The sequence below is a fragment of the Camelina sativa genome, chromosome 17 (assembly GCF_000633955.1).
Source record: "Camelina sativa cultivar DH55 chromosome 17, Cs, whole genome shotgun sequence".
In the NCBI taxonomy this organism is placed as follows: domain Eukaryota; kingdom Viridiplantae; phylum Streptophyta; class Magnoliopsida; order Brassicales; family Brassicaceae; genus Camelina; species Camelina sativa.
This window is the reverse complement of record NC_025701.1, coordinates 7,461,988-7,476,676: the sequence shown is the minus strand read 5'-3', so window position 1 is coordinate 7,476,676 and position 14,689 is coordinate 7,461,988. Positions and strand designations below refer to the sequence as shown.

Genomic DNA, 14,689 nt, shown 5'->3' with positions numbered 1-14,689 from the left:
ACGCCGTCGTTTCTAGCTTTACATTGGTGCGGCGTCATTACATTGCCTAGATCCGGCGTCGTTTAAATGTATATATTATTTTCAGTTTTCACATTAAAAGTCAATAACGTTTTTTGTTTTTTTTTGGTTGAAGCGGTCAACACTCAAAGGTCTTCGCTGATGTAATTTATGCAGGAAAAAAAAGAACACCAGCATTGATCACGAAGAAAGTTCAAAGAAAGACCAAGAGGAACGATACTATGTGTTATATACTACAAGTCAAGTATATATAATAGAAAGAAGTATATAACTATATATCTGTTTATGTCAGAGTGAGAGAGAGAGAGAGAGACAAAGAGTGAGAAAGAGAGAATGGATTGTTGTGATCTTAAACGTTTCTTTGTTGTATTGACTCTATTACGAATCTGCAAAGAGGCAGCTGCTTATAATTTCCCTCTTGCACTTGCTAATTGCAAAGACCATTGCGGAGATGTCAGTGTTCTTTACCCTTTTGGGATAGGCCAAGGTTGTTACAAGGACAAATGGTTCGAGGTCGTCTGCAGCAACTCATCAGATCAAGTCTCTGTACCTTTCCTACTTAGCATCAGACGGGAAGTTCTTTCGTTTGACCTTGGAAGCTATTCAAACTCCATCTATGGCCGTTCTCGTTATCAGAGCAACAAGATTCGCATTCTGAGTCCACTGAAACATACAGGCTGTTCCAATGGATCAATAGGTGACTCGTCGTCTTTGAATCTGACGGGTAGTCCATTCTTTATATCAGACAGTAATAAGTTCACAGCTATTGGATGTAACAACAAGGCCTTGATGAAAGGCAAAGGATCACAGATCGTGGGATGTGAGGCCACATGTACTTACGAAAATGATACCGCCAGGGGTTGTGTGGGTTATAAATGCTGCCAAACCCAAATACCATCCGGTCTTCAAGTGTTTGATGCAACTGTGGAGAAGATGATACCCGGTCAAGCTGGATGTCAGGTTGCCTACTTGACACATTTCGAGTTGTCTCCGTCCATGTTCACATCTCCTCAACTACAAGAGTACGGCAAGTACGTGATGATGGAGCTGGAATGGGTTCTTGATGTTTTCCCCATCCCTTCCGAGGGTTCAACGACAGTACTATGCGCGGAAAGTACGAAAGGTGCACTAGCTTCAATAATTTCAGCAAACCTATATCTATATCCCCCAACTGGATATCAGTGTTGGTGTAAACATGGTTACCAAGGAAATCCTTATATACCTGGTGGATGTCAAGGTCTGTATAAGCTTCTTTCTCATTCTTAAGTAGATATAGCTTTCATACATAAAAATTCTGTAAGTGCTTATGTGAAGTTTGGTATTGTCCGTAGACATTGATGAATGCAGAAATTCACATCAAAATATCTGTGGAAAGAACAAGTGTGTGAATGTGCCCGGATCATTTAGATGTGAGAGTATTTGGCCAGCCATTTTAAGTAAGTTAACTTCTGCATAGCCATCACTTTTCTTACATTGTAAACACGCTGAAATGGAAAGATCAACTTACAATGTCTTGAGAGTTGTTCTACAGGTGGAACACTTAGTACTGGATTGTTGCTTTTGGTCGTTGGGATATGGTGGCTATGCAAGGTTAATAAAAAGCGGAAAGCAGCCAAGCAGAAGAGAAAGTTCTTCAAACGAAACGGAGGTTTGTTGTTAGAGCAACAAACATTGTTCCTTCAAGGCAGTGTCAACAGAACAAAACTGTTCAGCTCCAATGACCTGGAGAAGGCAACAGATAGATTCAATGCGAGCAGAATATTAGGGCAAGGCGGCCAAGGTACAGTGTATAAAGGAATGTTGGAAGATGGAATGATTGTTGCAGTCAAAAAGTCCAAAGCATTGGAAGAAGCGAATCTTGAGGAATTCATCAATGAGATAATCCTTTTGTCACAAATTAACCACCGAAATGTTGTCAAGATCTTAGGATGTTGTCTTGAGACAGAGGTACCTATATTGGTGTATGAGTTCATCCCGAACCGTAACCTTTTCGATCATCTGCACAACCCATCAGAGGATTTCCCAATGACTTGGGAAGTCCGTCTCTGCATCTCCTGCGAAGTTGCAGATGCCCTCTCATACCTGCATTCAGCCGCCTCTATCCCAATTTATCACAGAGATGTCAAGTCAACAAATATCTTATTGGATGAAAAGCACCGTGCAAAAGTGTCAGATTTTGGAATCTCGAGATCTGTTCCTATAGATGACACTCACTTGACAACAATTGTGCAAGGAACAATTGGATATGTAGACCCCGAGTACCTTCAGTCAAACCACTTCACAGGGAAGAGTGACGTCTACAGCTTTGGGGTTTTGCTCATTGAGCTCTTAACCGGAGAGAAACCTGTCTCACTTCTGAGGCGGCAAGAAGTCAGGATGTTGGGTGCTTACTTCCTCGAAGCCATGAGAAATGATAGACTTCATGAGATTCTCGATGCTCGCATCAAGGAGGATTGTGATCAAGAGGAGGTCCTTGCTGTAGCCAACCTAGCAAGAAGGTGTCTGAGCTTGAACTCAGAACATCGGCCTACCATGAGAGATGTTTCTAACGAATTGGACAGGATGAAATCCAAGAAAAGGGGCATTCAAAGCCGAATTCAGAATGACGAAGAACATAGAAACATTCGGGTTGCAATGCCCGAGTCTATGTCACTCTTTTACTCTTCTCCGGACATAGTCATTGAAAACAGCTCATTCTCACTGGAATCAGAACCACTCATGCTTCATAAGACACAGTGACAAGAAACCAATACGCTTCACCTTTCGAGATTAGTACGTCAAGAAAGAATGAGATGCAATCAACCTTGAAGGTCCTCTTATAATGTGTGTGCATGTATTCCATTACTTCAACTTATAATTCCTCTATCATGGAAATAAACGAGACTAAAAAATAGAAACAAAACTATTTGTATTACTCTTAATTTATCTTTCACGTGTTTGGTCTATACAAATGATACACCTCAGTGCAGGTCAAATGGATACATAACAAAAGTAAAGTTTACTGACACTCAAATACATTGAGATAACATGAATCTTATTATGTACAAGTTTAATTCCATATATGAGTGACAGTAATCATCTCACATCAACAAACTGAACTCGTTTGACATAAAAGTGGAAGCGTTTTACCCGGAAGATAAATGCATTATAGGGTGACTTCTCCGGTAACCACTTCCCTTAAAAACAACTGTTTACACCCACACGGTTTCCAGTTAGCTCCATGTCCAGTTGTCTGTGCAATGAGTATAACAGCAGAAGCTTCCACTTTGACAATGGGACTAAGGTCTTTTGCAGAGAAGGAACACACTCAGACATTCCATGAATATTAGACAGCTACAGCAGAAAGAAAAAAATTTCAGAGAGTGTTTTAGTAGCCTTACTGGAAAATACGCAACAATCAAAGAATCGAATGTAACAATTATATACATCCAGAAAAATTATATCACCTTGGTTAAGGCGGAAAAGATTCTTCCAAGGATACACAACCAACGATGGACCCACCAGCTGGAAGGCACATTGGTTTTGTTTCTCTCCAATTCAGAGGCCTATCCAAAGGGTTACATACCCTCACAACGGGCAATCTGACAATGTCAAATCTCCCAGCCCCTGATTCTTCCCATTTAAGGACCTTGCCTCCTATAACATAGAGTTCATCCCTTAGAGCTGCAAACCCATATCCAAAGGCCTCTAACTCTCTCGGGTGATTAGGAAGAACAACAGAAGGAACTGAACCAATATCATACCATTCCCCATCATCTGTATCCCTGGTCTTAATCAAGCTTTCTCCCCAATCAACAATAGTGTACACACGATCATTTTTCATGACCTGAACAGCAAACTGCATGGCTCTAGAGAAAGGCCAGACATCCTCCACAGTGGACCAAGTCATGTCTACTGGATTTAAAACTTCAGATGAATTTTGCTCTGCAAATCCCACCTGGTCACTCAGAACATGAAAGCACCCTCTGTACGATAACCCCGAGCAGTCCATCTGTGGTCTAGGCATTGCTGGTAATTCCTCCCATCTGCAATACTGCTAATGTCAGACTCCAATTTGATAGCTTCTCAAGTTAAAAAATAAGAAAACTTAAAACCAAAAATAATATCTTGTGGAGGTTCTATAAGCCAATACTACTACACCAGATATTACACAAGAATAGAGGAGGATAAAAAGTACCTATCAGCCACAGGATCATAAACCTCAGCAGATGGAATACCCCTGGTATGGGTTAAATTGCGACCTCCAGCAACATAAACCTTGCCAGAGACAGCAGTACAAGCAAAGTGAGTCCGTGGAGTTCGCATACTAGCAACCATTTTCCATTCTTTCTTAAACGGATCAAACCTCATGACATCTTTAGTAACAACAGGCTTCTGATGAGGAAACGACGACACAGAAGGAGCATAACAACCCCCAATCACAAGAAGACAATTGGAAACACAAACACAGGCAAAACCAGAATGATGCCAGCCATCTTGAACAGCTCTAGTTCTAGGCAAAGGATGCCAACGATCAGCTTCAGGATCATAAGCAACCCATTGGTTCTTAGAACGTTCAGTCAACACAAACAACCAGCTCCCTGACCATCCATTTCTAGCTTTATAGCATGAGTAATCAACGCTACGAAGTAAATCTCTCCAGCCTCTGGAAACACACTCGAGCACTCCATGATAACCATGAGAAAGCTTCGCTATGCATCTCAAAGCTAAATCATCAGGTAAACCTGGGATTATAGACTGCTCTACCCAGTCCCTGAAAAAACAACAATTCATACCCACTAACGATCAAACCTCTTTCAATCAATAATCAAAAATTCAATCACTGTCTCAGAAAAAAAAAAATCAAATTTTTATTAACGTAATTTTGAATCAAAGAGATAAAAGGTAAAAGATTTAGATTCAATTAGAGAGCAAACTTACATAAATCGAACTTGAGAGATTTTTGTAATGTATTCTCCGATCCCCTTCTCGAAATTGCTTTAGAACACTAAAAAATTTACCCTTTCTTCAAAATCTACCACTTCCCCGGAAACGAAACGCCATTAACGATATCAGGAAGAATCGAGTCAGAAACTCAAATCAGACCGATCTATCTATAATTGAAGCAAGCCCACTCAGAGAGGAACTCAAAGATTCTGGAAAATAAATAGAGACAAGAGCACAAGGAGGGGTCAAGCATGGGACAATCGAATTGGATAGATCCATTTATTTGTGGGTCGAGAAAATATCCAAAATATATTTATTTGATCCTTTCTTTATTACGTGTTTTATGTTTCTTAACCCCTTAATTTTCTTAGTTAGTTTATTTAACCCCTAACTTTAAACGATCGCAGTTCCATAAACGGCATCGTTTTGTACTTCATCTTCATCTTTATCTTCTTCTTTCCAACGGTGCGTGACTCCATTTCCTCCGATTCACGGTGGTTCGGCGACTACAGAGTCAGAATTCGAGAAGCTGATCGCTTTACACAATTCGATCGCCGTGAAATTAAAGGTCCTAGAAATTTCCTGGTAAGCAATTCGATTCTCGATTCTTTGAACGATGTTATTATATAGGTCAATCCTATAGCATTGATTTGAGATATAGCTGTTGCTGAATCGCTCCGATCTTCCCTGATTCTAGATCAATCTGTGTTTCTTTGTTGTTTATGTTCATCTTCTACATACATCGTTGATCAAGTTAGAATTTTTTTGAATGTACAGTTGGTATTGGCTTTGATTAGTTTTTTTTTAAAAACTGATATAGGAATCAGGTCAAATGGGGTCTTCGTCGGATTCATGGATGAAAGCATACAACGAGGCTTTAAAACTCTCAGAGGAGATAAATGGAATGATATCAGAAAGAAGTTCATCAGCTGAAACAGGGCCTGATGCTCAGCGTCGTGCTTCAGCTTTACGACGAAAGATCACCATTTTCGGAACCAAATTAGACAGCCTACAGTCTCTTCTTGCTCAAATTCATGGCAAACCTATGTAAAGCCATTAACTAGACACTTTGTAAGTATTAGTATTAATCTGATCTTGTCAAATCTGAGTTAATTTACTTACTGACACAGTTCAGAGAAAGAGATGAACCGGCGCAAGGATATGGTAGGGAATTTGAGGTCAAAATCAAACCAGATGGCGAATGCTTTGAACATGTCAAACTTTGCCAATAGAGACAGCTTGCTTGGACCTGAAATTAAGCCTGATGATTCCATGAGCAGAGTTACTGGCATGGATAACCAAGGAATTGTCGGGTATCAACGACAAGTTATGAGAGGTAACCTCTTCTTTTTTCTTTCATAGTACAGATGTTGACTTCTGTATTAGGTTGTATTATTGAATTATGTTCATTTTCCTGTGACTAGAACAAGACGAAGGACTTGAGAAATTGGAGGAAACAGTCATGAGTACAAAACACATTGCTATGGCTGTTGGTGAAGAGCTTGACTTGCAGACTAGGCTTATTGTATGTCTCAGTCTTTTTTATTGCTTTTGCCTTGATTTGGATTTCCTGGTCATAACACATCTGGATATTCCTTTATGCAGGATGACTTGGATTACCATGTGGATGTTACTGACTCTCGCTTACAGGTAATATATTGCTTCAACTCTTATATATTTCAACAAATTACTTCGGAATCCCAAGCTGTAGTTGGTTCATGCATGAAGTAATTGATCTATTGGTGATCTGTTTTGATTTGCTCAACCAATAACCACATTATGCTAAGCTAGTGACTAAATTAAAAGACATTGATCTGTTCTGTATGTTGTTTCCTATTACAGAGAGTGCAGAAGAACCTTGCTGTCATGAATAAGAATATGAAAAGTGGTTGTTCTTGCATGTCAATGCTCTTGTCAGTGCTGGGGATCGTCGGTCTTGCTGTTGTAATATGGCTGTTGGTTAAGTATCTGTAATACCAACATCCGAGAACTTATACGTTTCTCTGTAGGTCACTGGCCTCTCCTCTCTCTGTGAATGATTGCAATGTATTTCCTCATTCCACATTTGTGGTTGACCTTTTCATTTCTATTCTGTTGCAAGAGCCCTTAATAATAGTATATGTAATGTGTGCAGATTTCATTTCTCTTATGTTGCAAAACCCTTTAAAACTATATGTGATGTGTGCAGTTTTCGCCCTTTGCTGTCTGAAAAAAGATTTTTAAGTGGTAGCAAGTAAAATGCAGAGACAAAAACGTATCTATATGAGACTTGTTCTTCCACGAGGAAACTTTGGCTTCACGATATGAAACAAATAGCATGTTGTGACATTCGTTAAAAACTGATTTTCATATCATCAATGGAAAGAAAACCAATCATGAAATGAAAATCAGTGATTGCTTGTTTGATCACTTTTTGGTTATGTTGACTCACAGCCATTTTCTCCAGCTACTTGATCTTAGCTCGCCAGAGAAGAACCTGGGAATGCTTAAAAGACTATTGACTCTTGTCAATCCTTCCAACGCCGACCACTCTTCATCATCCTTAACCGATATACACTCGGCGAGTGTTGTCTTCTTGGACTCAATCCTGCAACTCTCAGGCGTCTTATCTTCTCTTATCTCCAAAACCGGTATGATCTCATCCGTTTCTGCTGCAGCCTCTTCCTTCTTGTCAGCATCTTTGTTTACTGTGATGGTGACACTCTCTGTAGATTCTTTGTGTGAATGATCAACGGACTCTGAAACTTCAATTGACGCTTCTTCTGGAGAATCTTCAAGAAAGAGGCATACTACAGCGCAGTCATCGTTCTTGGAAGTAGGATACTTCAGCCTCCATGCTCGAACTGCTGTGTCGACTAGAGAACGAGCCGCGGTGTTTCGACTAGGAGCTGAAGCCACAATATCAACAGCTTCTTTGTTCGACAAAACATCCCATACCTAGCATAACAGACACTTTAGCTCCATAGAGTTCGATAATACCCCGTGAGAAGAATAAGATGAGAAATGTACCCCATCTGTGGCTAGAATAATAAACTGATCTCTTTCAGTGAGTCGATGGTAGTTGATATCCGGAACAGAGATTAGACCGTAATCTTTAAGACAGAAGTCCCCAAAAGCTCGAGCCATTGCTAAACCAGGTGAATCGCTGTTTGGTAACCAGACACGTGCAACCTCAGGCTCGTCTTGTAAAGCAAAGACTCTACCTCTACATTTCTGGATTCTTGCTGATTCACCTGAAGTAATTTACATAAGAAAATTGGATTGGTGTTTCCAAAATGATCAATACTGACAACATGAAGAGTCTTACTTGGCAAATCTGGTTTTAAGTCTATTGTCAATTGAACAGCGACCAAAGCATTGTCTTGGTCTATGGTGGCAAGAACGGCTCTCGAGTCACCAATATTCCCCACCACCAGATCCTTACCCTATAGAGGTTATACACCAAACAGTCAGAGGAGTTAACATACAGAACCAATGAGGGAGTAAATCACCGGTGACAGGACTTTCACCTGTTTGATCACAGTGACAGAAGTGGTTCCACTGCAGAAACAATTGATGGTTGGATGCATTTTTAACTCTTTATCCATCTGTTGACAAGTCTTCAGCAACGCTCGTTTCAGCGGGAGATACATCTTGGGAAGTAGCTTCTCGTCCTTCTCAGTCTGCTGTAAGTCACACAATTGCTCTTCATCTACGGAACTAGCAAACTCGAGGCCATTCTTGGAGCCGCTTTGTTCTGTTCCTGAGGTCGTTTTCAGTTGAGTTGATAATGTGAAAGGTAACATATCTCGGACTCTCTTTGAAACCATATGACCAAATGGACCATGTCCATCGAATACACCACATAACACTGTATCGCTTCTCGAACAGAAATTCTGAAAATAAGTTGAAGAAGAAGGAGATATCAAAAACCTGAACTAAGATTGATTAGTAAAAAACTCAAAACAACAGAAGAAGAACATAAATAGTAACAAGAAGAGTTCTTGTAGCTGCAACTAACACAGAGAAATCAATAGTTTTCTTCAATAAGTGAACCATAGCAAAAACTTGCGAAACCAAATAATCTCACATTTCATCAGTCAATTTCCAAAAAAGAGAGAGACAGGAACGAACCTCCCAGACAAGCATGGCGTCTTGGTTAGTTCCTTTTTTGCCTTGTTGTGTATAAAGACAAGCAATGTCACTTGAACCATTGCCAACAAGCCGACCCACGACTTGTTGTTGAATCTCATCGATTTGGCCGCCGCTATATAAATCTCTCTGTCTCCTCAGCTTTCCAGAGCTTTGTCTCTCCACCGTAGTAACGGCAGTGCTTGATGTTCCCGTTTCCTTCCTCGTGGTGGTCTTATCAGTTCTCGAATGACACAGACCCATTTGATAAATACCAAATCTTTCGAAAGCCTTTTTCCTTAAAAATCGATAGTTAGTAGAATCTACCAAAGACCTGTTTCTGTTTTTTGGTTTTGTCTGAGGTTTGGTCGGCAATAAATTCCCCCCGTTTAAAGACTCTCAGCTTCCATTACAGAAATCATAAGTGGGGAATAGAGAGAAGAAAACGAAAAATCATATCTTTACTATAAAAGTAAAACCATAGAAACAACCAAAAATGAAAATCTCGTAAACAGTTAAAGATTCTATGTTTGAAAAGAGACGCCAAAACTTGAACACAGACAAGAGCACAAAAGTGTTTACTAACTCTCCACTACCAACACATAAGACTGACTGACTGACTATTCAAAAAAAGTAATAAAAGTATTTTTTTTCTTTTAGTCAAAAAGAAGGGAGAGACATTGCAAACAGGGTCTACTGCTACTGCACGTGAGCTCATTTATCAACACTGTTACTAAAACTTAATAACCAGAAACAAAAAATTTTACTTCTTTGGCTGAGAAACCACTTGTCCTAACTTGCGTAGCACCCACACACCAACTGAGAAACCAATTAGAATTGTTCAAGTAATCGACATTATAACAAAACCTGATACGTGTCTTTTGTCCTCTGGTCGAGTGATAGATAAATCGATCAAATTAGGTACTATCTTCTCGAAATCAAAGTTGGTTGAACCGTTAAATTGTATCTCAAATCCCGGTTAACAACCTTAACCAATACAATAAATAATAACAATGATCTCGGTTTGTTTCAGATATACCGGCTTTGACCACCGCTTGAAGCCTTCAAGTTCAACCAAACAAAGATTGAGCGAGCGATACGGTTAATCCAATTATCTCATTTCATACAAACGATCGTAACCCTAGCGATTTCAATTCAATTCTCATCCAATTAACCCTAGCGAAATCGAAGATGCCGAAGAAGATGGGTGTGAACAGCAAGGCGGAGGTCGCCAAATCCCGGAAGAACGCCGCCGAGGCTGAGCAGAAGGATCGCCAGACACGGGAGAAGGAGGAACAATACTGGCGCGAGGCGGAAGGTCCTAAATCCAAGGCGGCGAAGAAGCGGGAAGAAGAGGCGGAGAAGAAGGCTGAGACCGCGGCAAAGAAAGCTGAGGCGAGGCGTCTCGCTGAGCAAGAGGAGCAAGAGCTGGAGAAGGCTCTTAAAAAGCCCGATAAGAAGGCGAATCGCGTCACTGTACCGGTCCCTAAGGTCACAGAGGCTGAGCTCATCCGAAGGCGTGAGGAGGATCAGGTGGCGCAGGCCAAGAAAGCAGAAGACTCTAAGAAGAAACAGACTCGCATGGCTGGGGAAGATGAGTATGAGAAGATGGTACTTGTGACCAATACCAATCGCGATGATTCTCTCATCGAGGCTCATACTGTTGACGAGGCTCTCGCACGGATTACGGTTTCAGATAACCTCCCCGTTGATCGACATCCGGAGAAAAGGCTTAAGGCTTCCTTTAAGGTTATCTCTTGTGCCTTCTTTGCTTTAGCAAGTGTTTGATTGGGAAGATTATAGTGTATCCTTGCTTGTCCTGAGCTGAGTTCTAGAAGATATTAGTGATGTGCTAAGTTCTGGTGGATTTATAGATTGTGTGATAGAATGATCATGATATGCTAAGTTCTGGTGGATTTATATGCTGATTGATATAATTGTGGTTGAAGGCCTATGAAGAAGCTGAACTTCCAAGGCTGAAGGCGGAGAGACCAGGTCTTACTCACACTCAGTACAAGGACGTGATTTGGAAGATGTGGAAGAAATCACCAGATAATCCTCTTAACCAGGTTAGTTAATGGGGATAAGACTTAAGAGTGGCTTGTTCAACTGTTCAAAATGCATGTGTAGTTGGTGTTTATACCCAAAAAAAGGTTATTAGTTAGTTAATACACCTAAGGGCTCTGGACTGGAAGTAGTAGGCAGATGGTTTATTTTGATTGATGGTGATGGTTTATTTTGAAACAATCGGAAGCTGATATATGTGTTGAACAGGCTGCTGCTGCTGCTGCTGCTTCTGAGTGAAATGCAACTTGGGTGTCAGGAACAAGGGAATGAATGTATCATGAAGAGGGGAGATGCATGGCAGAGAGTATGATGAAGATCTTTCGTTTCCCAGAGAAAATGTTGAGTGAGAGAGATTATGTGTAACATACTTTGGGCATGATTCTGCTCGCCAACGTTGCTTTATTGTTTCTTGTGCTGTGTGTATAAACACATGATCATATAGTAGACAAGATCGATTAAATAAGGATAAGCCGTGAGCTATTATAATAACAACCACATCATATGTGTATTACCACAGTTTAATTGTTGTTAACACTAGTTTTCTGTTTCCTGTGCTATTTATGAGATAAAAAAAAAAAAACTTAAAAACACAACGGTGAGTCGTGTAAACAACTCCCAAACTTGTTCTATAAGATAAATATGGAGATGTAAGAATAAGATGTGAGATTATGAGCAGAGTAACAGTTCAGAAGAAAGAGGGGGAACAGAAAAATTTCATGCGCTCTGCTTTGGTTAAAAGCCAGATTTTGCTGTCGGAACTCAGTCTTCAAAATCTGCTGAGTGCTCTAGCAGATAGTTTGCAGCCAATTCCTCGTTACGGTCACACGCAAGGAAGGCTTCTATGACTAATGCTCTATCAAACCCCATTGCCTCGAGCTGAGCAAAGATGTTTAACGCACGAGTTAGAAAGGATGAGAAAATCTTATTACAATTTGTTACAACGGTGATAAGGAATGTAAGTGTGTATGTACCCGTTGAATCGCTTCTTGCTCTGCAGGGGTAACGTTGACAGCGTGGGGCATTTCTTGCTCTGGTTGATCGAAAATATCCATATCCCTGAGAGTTTTGAACAATTAATAAGAGCCATTGAGTCATGGGATCACATATAGACGTGATTGCAATGATCAATCACAGATTTAGCCGTTCAACCAGTGGCCAAACCAAGAAAACGATCTGCAGACTATAGAGTACTCACCCGTCAGATCCTTCGTAGGGCTCATTTAGTAACTGAAGAAATTCGGTTTGGTTCTCTTGAATTAGCCTCAGAAGTTGGGGATTCTGCTTTCCGAGCTCTTGAAGCATAGGCTGCAACAGAAACAGCAACAAAATAGTGAAATGTTCAGAAACAATATAAAGGCCAGCCTACTAATCATGGACGCAAAAAGAAAAAAATTAAGACTCACTCACCTGCAGAATCTGGGGGTTGGAATTGACCATGGTTCGTAATTGTTGGAACTACAACATATGGAAACAAAACAAGATTAATGTATGAGGAAGCTGTATCAAATGGTTAAGCAATATCACATAGAAGTAGGCTAGAATACACCTCCGAAACAGGCTTCTAACAAATCTAGTGACCAAGTTTCAAATCCTTAATCATTCTATTCGACATCACAAATGAATAGAGGGGTTAAGAATAAAATGATAACCTGATCATTGCCTCTGAGGAATTCAAGCGTTCCAAGATCTCCACCTACAGCATCAGAAACTGCTTCCTGGAAAGGAAAACAAAGAACCCGTATCATGCAATGGGAACTCAGCTTCAATTATCTCTTTAAAAAGTACCAAGCTCTTACCTGGGGAAACAAATCCAGAGGAGATGAATTAGGTCCTCCAGAAGCAGGAGGAGCAGCATTTTCTGCATCAGATCCTACTCCAGAAGGATTAGTTGCTGGAACGACTACTGTTTCAGGAATTCCCTGTAAATTAAAATAGACATCAGCACTTTCATTCCCTTAAAACATTCACAGAAGTCTGTTACAGAGTGCATACAGAATATAGATAATCCACTGCTCTCTCAGGGTTGTTATACGCTGCACGAAGAGCACGAGTAACTGTTTCTTTGTCCCAGCTCCCACCTCCCATTTCCATTATTTGTTGAACCATTTGCTCAACACTACTGCCACTAACTAAAGTTGAAGCAGCTTGACCATAAGTGTCACTTTGAGACCTACAATGGTGTGGAGATCAGAGAGTATCCATAAAATCCTCAAGTAACTTAAATTAATGAAGATAAAATAAATATCCAATGAGCCTCTTATGTCAAAAACAAAACTTACGCAGGTTGTTCTTGAGCGGAAGTAGAATTTGGAGCTGGCACAGCTATTGACTGAGTTGTCAATGGAGCTGCAGGCTGGTCGAATGATACAAACTTGTGTTAAATGAAACGATTAAACAAGACGTTTATTGCACAGTTCCCCAACAGAAAAGATATGTAAGAAAATTACCGTTGTTGTTGAAGATACGGTAGATGTAGCAGTGGACGTAGGCTGTGAGATAACAAAGTTCTCCAATGAGGGAATACTCAACTGACCAAGTGATGTGCACAAACATGAGAAAATATAAATAAACTTACCTGAACAGAAGAGGGACCAGCAGAACTTGCAGTTTTACTCTATCCATTGCAAAGAAAAAGGCAAAAAAACATAGTCAGTGCAAGCACATAGGTTCCCTTGTTGAGTTTCTTAATCTATCTACCATTCACCTTACACAAAATACATCTCAAGTATTGCTTATAACAAAAACTAAGGCTTCTCAGTTGGAATTTCTATTATTGTGATTACTAGTATTGAAAATACAACCAGCCAGTATGTGGATATACAAATCTTCATACTAAGAAAGCACTATCATTACCTAACAGAAGATAACGAATAAAAAACAAGTACCTTGCTGAGCATGACAACAAGAAAACCTTCTTCGGTGACCTTCTTCGGTGATCTTTCAAAACTTTACCATTGTGAATTAGCAATTGCTGTCCACAAGGATAGTTGTCTTTGCTTTGTGAATCTTCAATATTCTTCTTCACCGCCATTATCTATTTTACGAAAGTAGAAAAATCCCAGAAAATAACCATATAAGAAACTCAACGACACTTACTTAACCAAAATACATTTCATCGGAAAACTCAAAATTCTGAATCTAGCCATATATAAAAAGCTGTTTATCAACAAAGCAAGTCCCATGTGTTGTTACATAACCCAGATTTGTATCTGCAGCATCTCTCCTCGTTTGAAAGATATCTAGATTTTTTACTAATACAAAATTACATGAACGAAGGAAGCGGAGATGGAGAAGAACTAACCGTGTCGGTGGGAAGAACCCTGATTTCGAAATGACTACCCTTGAGAGTCTTAACGGTGAGCTTCATTTCGTCGAATTAGACTAGGAAGAAGATATTACCGGCGGCGTCGGCGGAGTCCGGCGAGGAAGCGAGAAATAGAGTGACCTAGAAAAAAAATTTGATTTCCAACAACTGTAGCACAATGCCGACTTTAGCAAACAGTCGCTTTCAATATTAGCGTTTCGGATTTTAAAACGCGGCAATAGCAACCCCCCCCCCCCCCCCCCC

General features: G+C 40.2%; 6 protein-coding genes across 6 annotated transcripts; 3 read left to right on the top strand and 3 right to left on the bottom strand.

Annotated features, from left to right (window-relative positions):
* Positions 306-3,262, top strand: LOC104755941 (wall-associated receptor kinase-like 8). The gene is made up of 3 exons (XM_010478427.2): positions 306-1,255; positions 1,350-1,454; positions 1,550-3,262. Exons 1-3 carry the CDS (start codon positions 352-354, stop codon positions 2,755-2,757), a joined length of 2,217 nt encoding a protein of 738 aa, XP_010476729.1. The 5' UTR covers positions 306-351; the 3' UTR covers positions 2,758-3,262.
* LOC104755942 (F-box/kelch-repeat protein At1g16250-like) lies at positions 2,910-5,225 on the bottom strand. The gene is made up of 4 exons (XM_010478428.2): positions 4,939-5,225; positions 4,196-4,771; positions 3,465-4,043; positions 2,910-3,351 (listed from the first exon to the last, which is right to left on the bottom strand). Coding segments are annotated over exons 1-3 (1,152 nt in total). The 5' UTR covers positions 4,941-5,225; the 3' UTR covers positions 2,910-3,351; positions 3,465-3,469.
* Positions 5,377-7,141, top strand: LOC104755939 (syntaxin-51). Its single transcript, XM_010478426.2, has 6 exons — positions 5,377-5,529; positions 5,765-5,991; positions 6,075-6,280; positions 6,369-6,469; positions 6,550-6,594; positions 6,787-7,141. Exons 2-6 carry the CDS (start codon positions 5,777-5,779, stop codon positions 6,916-6,918), a joined length of 699 nt encoding a protein of 232 aa, XP_010476728.1. The 5' UTR covers positions 5,377-5,529; positions 5,765-5,776; the 3' UTR covers positions 6,919-7,141.
* LOC104755938 (probable protein phosphatase 2C 6) lies at positions 7,229-9,641 on the bottom strand. Its single transcript, XM_010478425.1, has 5 exons — positions 9,058-9,641; positions 8,454-8,819; positions 8,252-8,369; positions 7,954-8,177; positions 7,229-7,881 (listed from the first exon to the last, which is right to left on the bottom strand). The coding sequence occupies exons 1-5, from the start codon at positions 9,316-9,318 to the stop codon at positions 7,372-7,374; spliced, it is 1,479 nt and encodes a 492-aa protein (XP_010476727.1). The 5' UTR covers positions 9,319-9,641; the 3' UTR covers positions 7,229-7,371.
* On the top strand, positions 10,099-11,629 carry LOC104755936 (coiled-coil domain-containing protein 124-like). Its single transcript, XM_010478423.2, has 3 exons — positions 10,099-10,803; positions 11,004-11,123; positions 11,329-11,629. Exons 1-3 carry the CDS (start codon positions 10,246-10,248, stop codon positions 11,356-11,358), a joined length of 708 nt encoding a protein of 235 aa, XP_010476725.1. The 5' UTR covers positions 10,099-10,245; the 3' UTR covers positions 11,359-11,629.
* LOC104755937 (probable ubiquitin receptor RAD23a) lies at positions 11,698-14,591 on the bottom strand. Its single transcript, XM_010478424.2, is given in 13 exon segments — positions 11,698-11,997; positions 12,093-12,177; positions 12,317-12,426; positions 12,529-12,576; positions 12,771-12,836; positions 12,918-13,040; positions 13,114-13,291; positions 13,401-13,474; positions 13,569-13,610; positions 13,697-13,735; positions 14,007-14,053; positions 14,056-14,155; positions 14,423-14,591. Coding segments are annotated over 13 exon segments (1,095 nt in total). The 5' UTR covers positions 14,489-14,591; the 3' UTR covers positions 11,698-11,880.

Bases quoted from the DNA above. Each gene is read 5' to 3' on its own strand.
- LOC104755941 (XM_010478427.2), top strand. From the start codon at position 352: ATGGATTGTTGTGATCTTAAACGTTTCTTTGTTGTATTGACTCTATTA. The intron at 1,256-1,349 runs GTCTGTATAAGC...TATTGTCCGTAG, and splicing joins TATACCTGGTGGATGTCAAG to ACATTGATGAATGCAGAAAT. The intron at 1,455-1,549 runs GTAAGTTAACTT...GTTGTTCTACAG, and splicing joins TATTTGGCCAGCCATTTTAA to GTGGAACACTTAGTACTGGA.
- LOC104755942 (XM_010478428.2), bottom strand. The intron at 4,044-4,195 runs GTACTTTTTATC...GCAGTATTGCAG, and splicing joins TATGATCCTGTGGCTGATAG to ATGGGAGGAATTACCAGCAA.
- LOC104755939 (XM_010478426.2), top strand. From the start codon at position 5,777: ATGGGGTCTTCGTCGGATTCATGGATGAAAGCATACAACGAGGCTTTA. The intron at 5,992-6,074 runs GTAAAGCCATTA...TTACTGACACAG, and splicing joins CAAATTCATGGCAAACCTAT to TTCAGAGAAAGAGATGAACC. The intron at 6,281-6,368 runs GTAACCTCTTCT...TCCTGTGACTAG, and splicing joins TCAACGACAAGTTATGAGAG to AACAAGACGAAGGACTTGAG.
- LOC104755938 (XM_010478425.1), bottom strand. From the start codon at position 9,318: ATGGGTCTGTGTCATTCGAGAACTGATAAGACCACCACGAGGAAGGAA. The intron at 8,370-8,453 runs GTGAAAGTCCTG...TAACCTCTATAG, and splicing joins CTGTCACTGTGATCAAACAG to GGTAAGGATCTGGTGGTGGG. The intron at 8,178-8,251 runs GTAAGACTCTTC...AAATTACTTCAG, and splicing joins CTTAAAACCAGATTTGCCAA to GTGAATCAGCAAGAATCCAG.
- LOC104755936 (XM_010478423.2), top strand. From the start codon at position 10,246: ATGCCGAAGAAGATGGGTGTGAACAGCAAGGCGGAGGTCGCCAAATCC. The intron at 10,804-11,003 runs GTTATCTCTTGT...TTGTGGTTGAAG, and splicing joins GGCTTAAGGCTTCCTTTAAG to GCCTATGAAGAAGCTGAACT. The intron at 11,124-11,328 runs GTTAGTTAATGG...TGTGTTGAACAG, and splicing joins CAGATAATCCTCTTAACCAG to GCTGCTGCTGCTGCTGCTGC.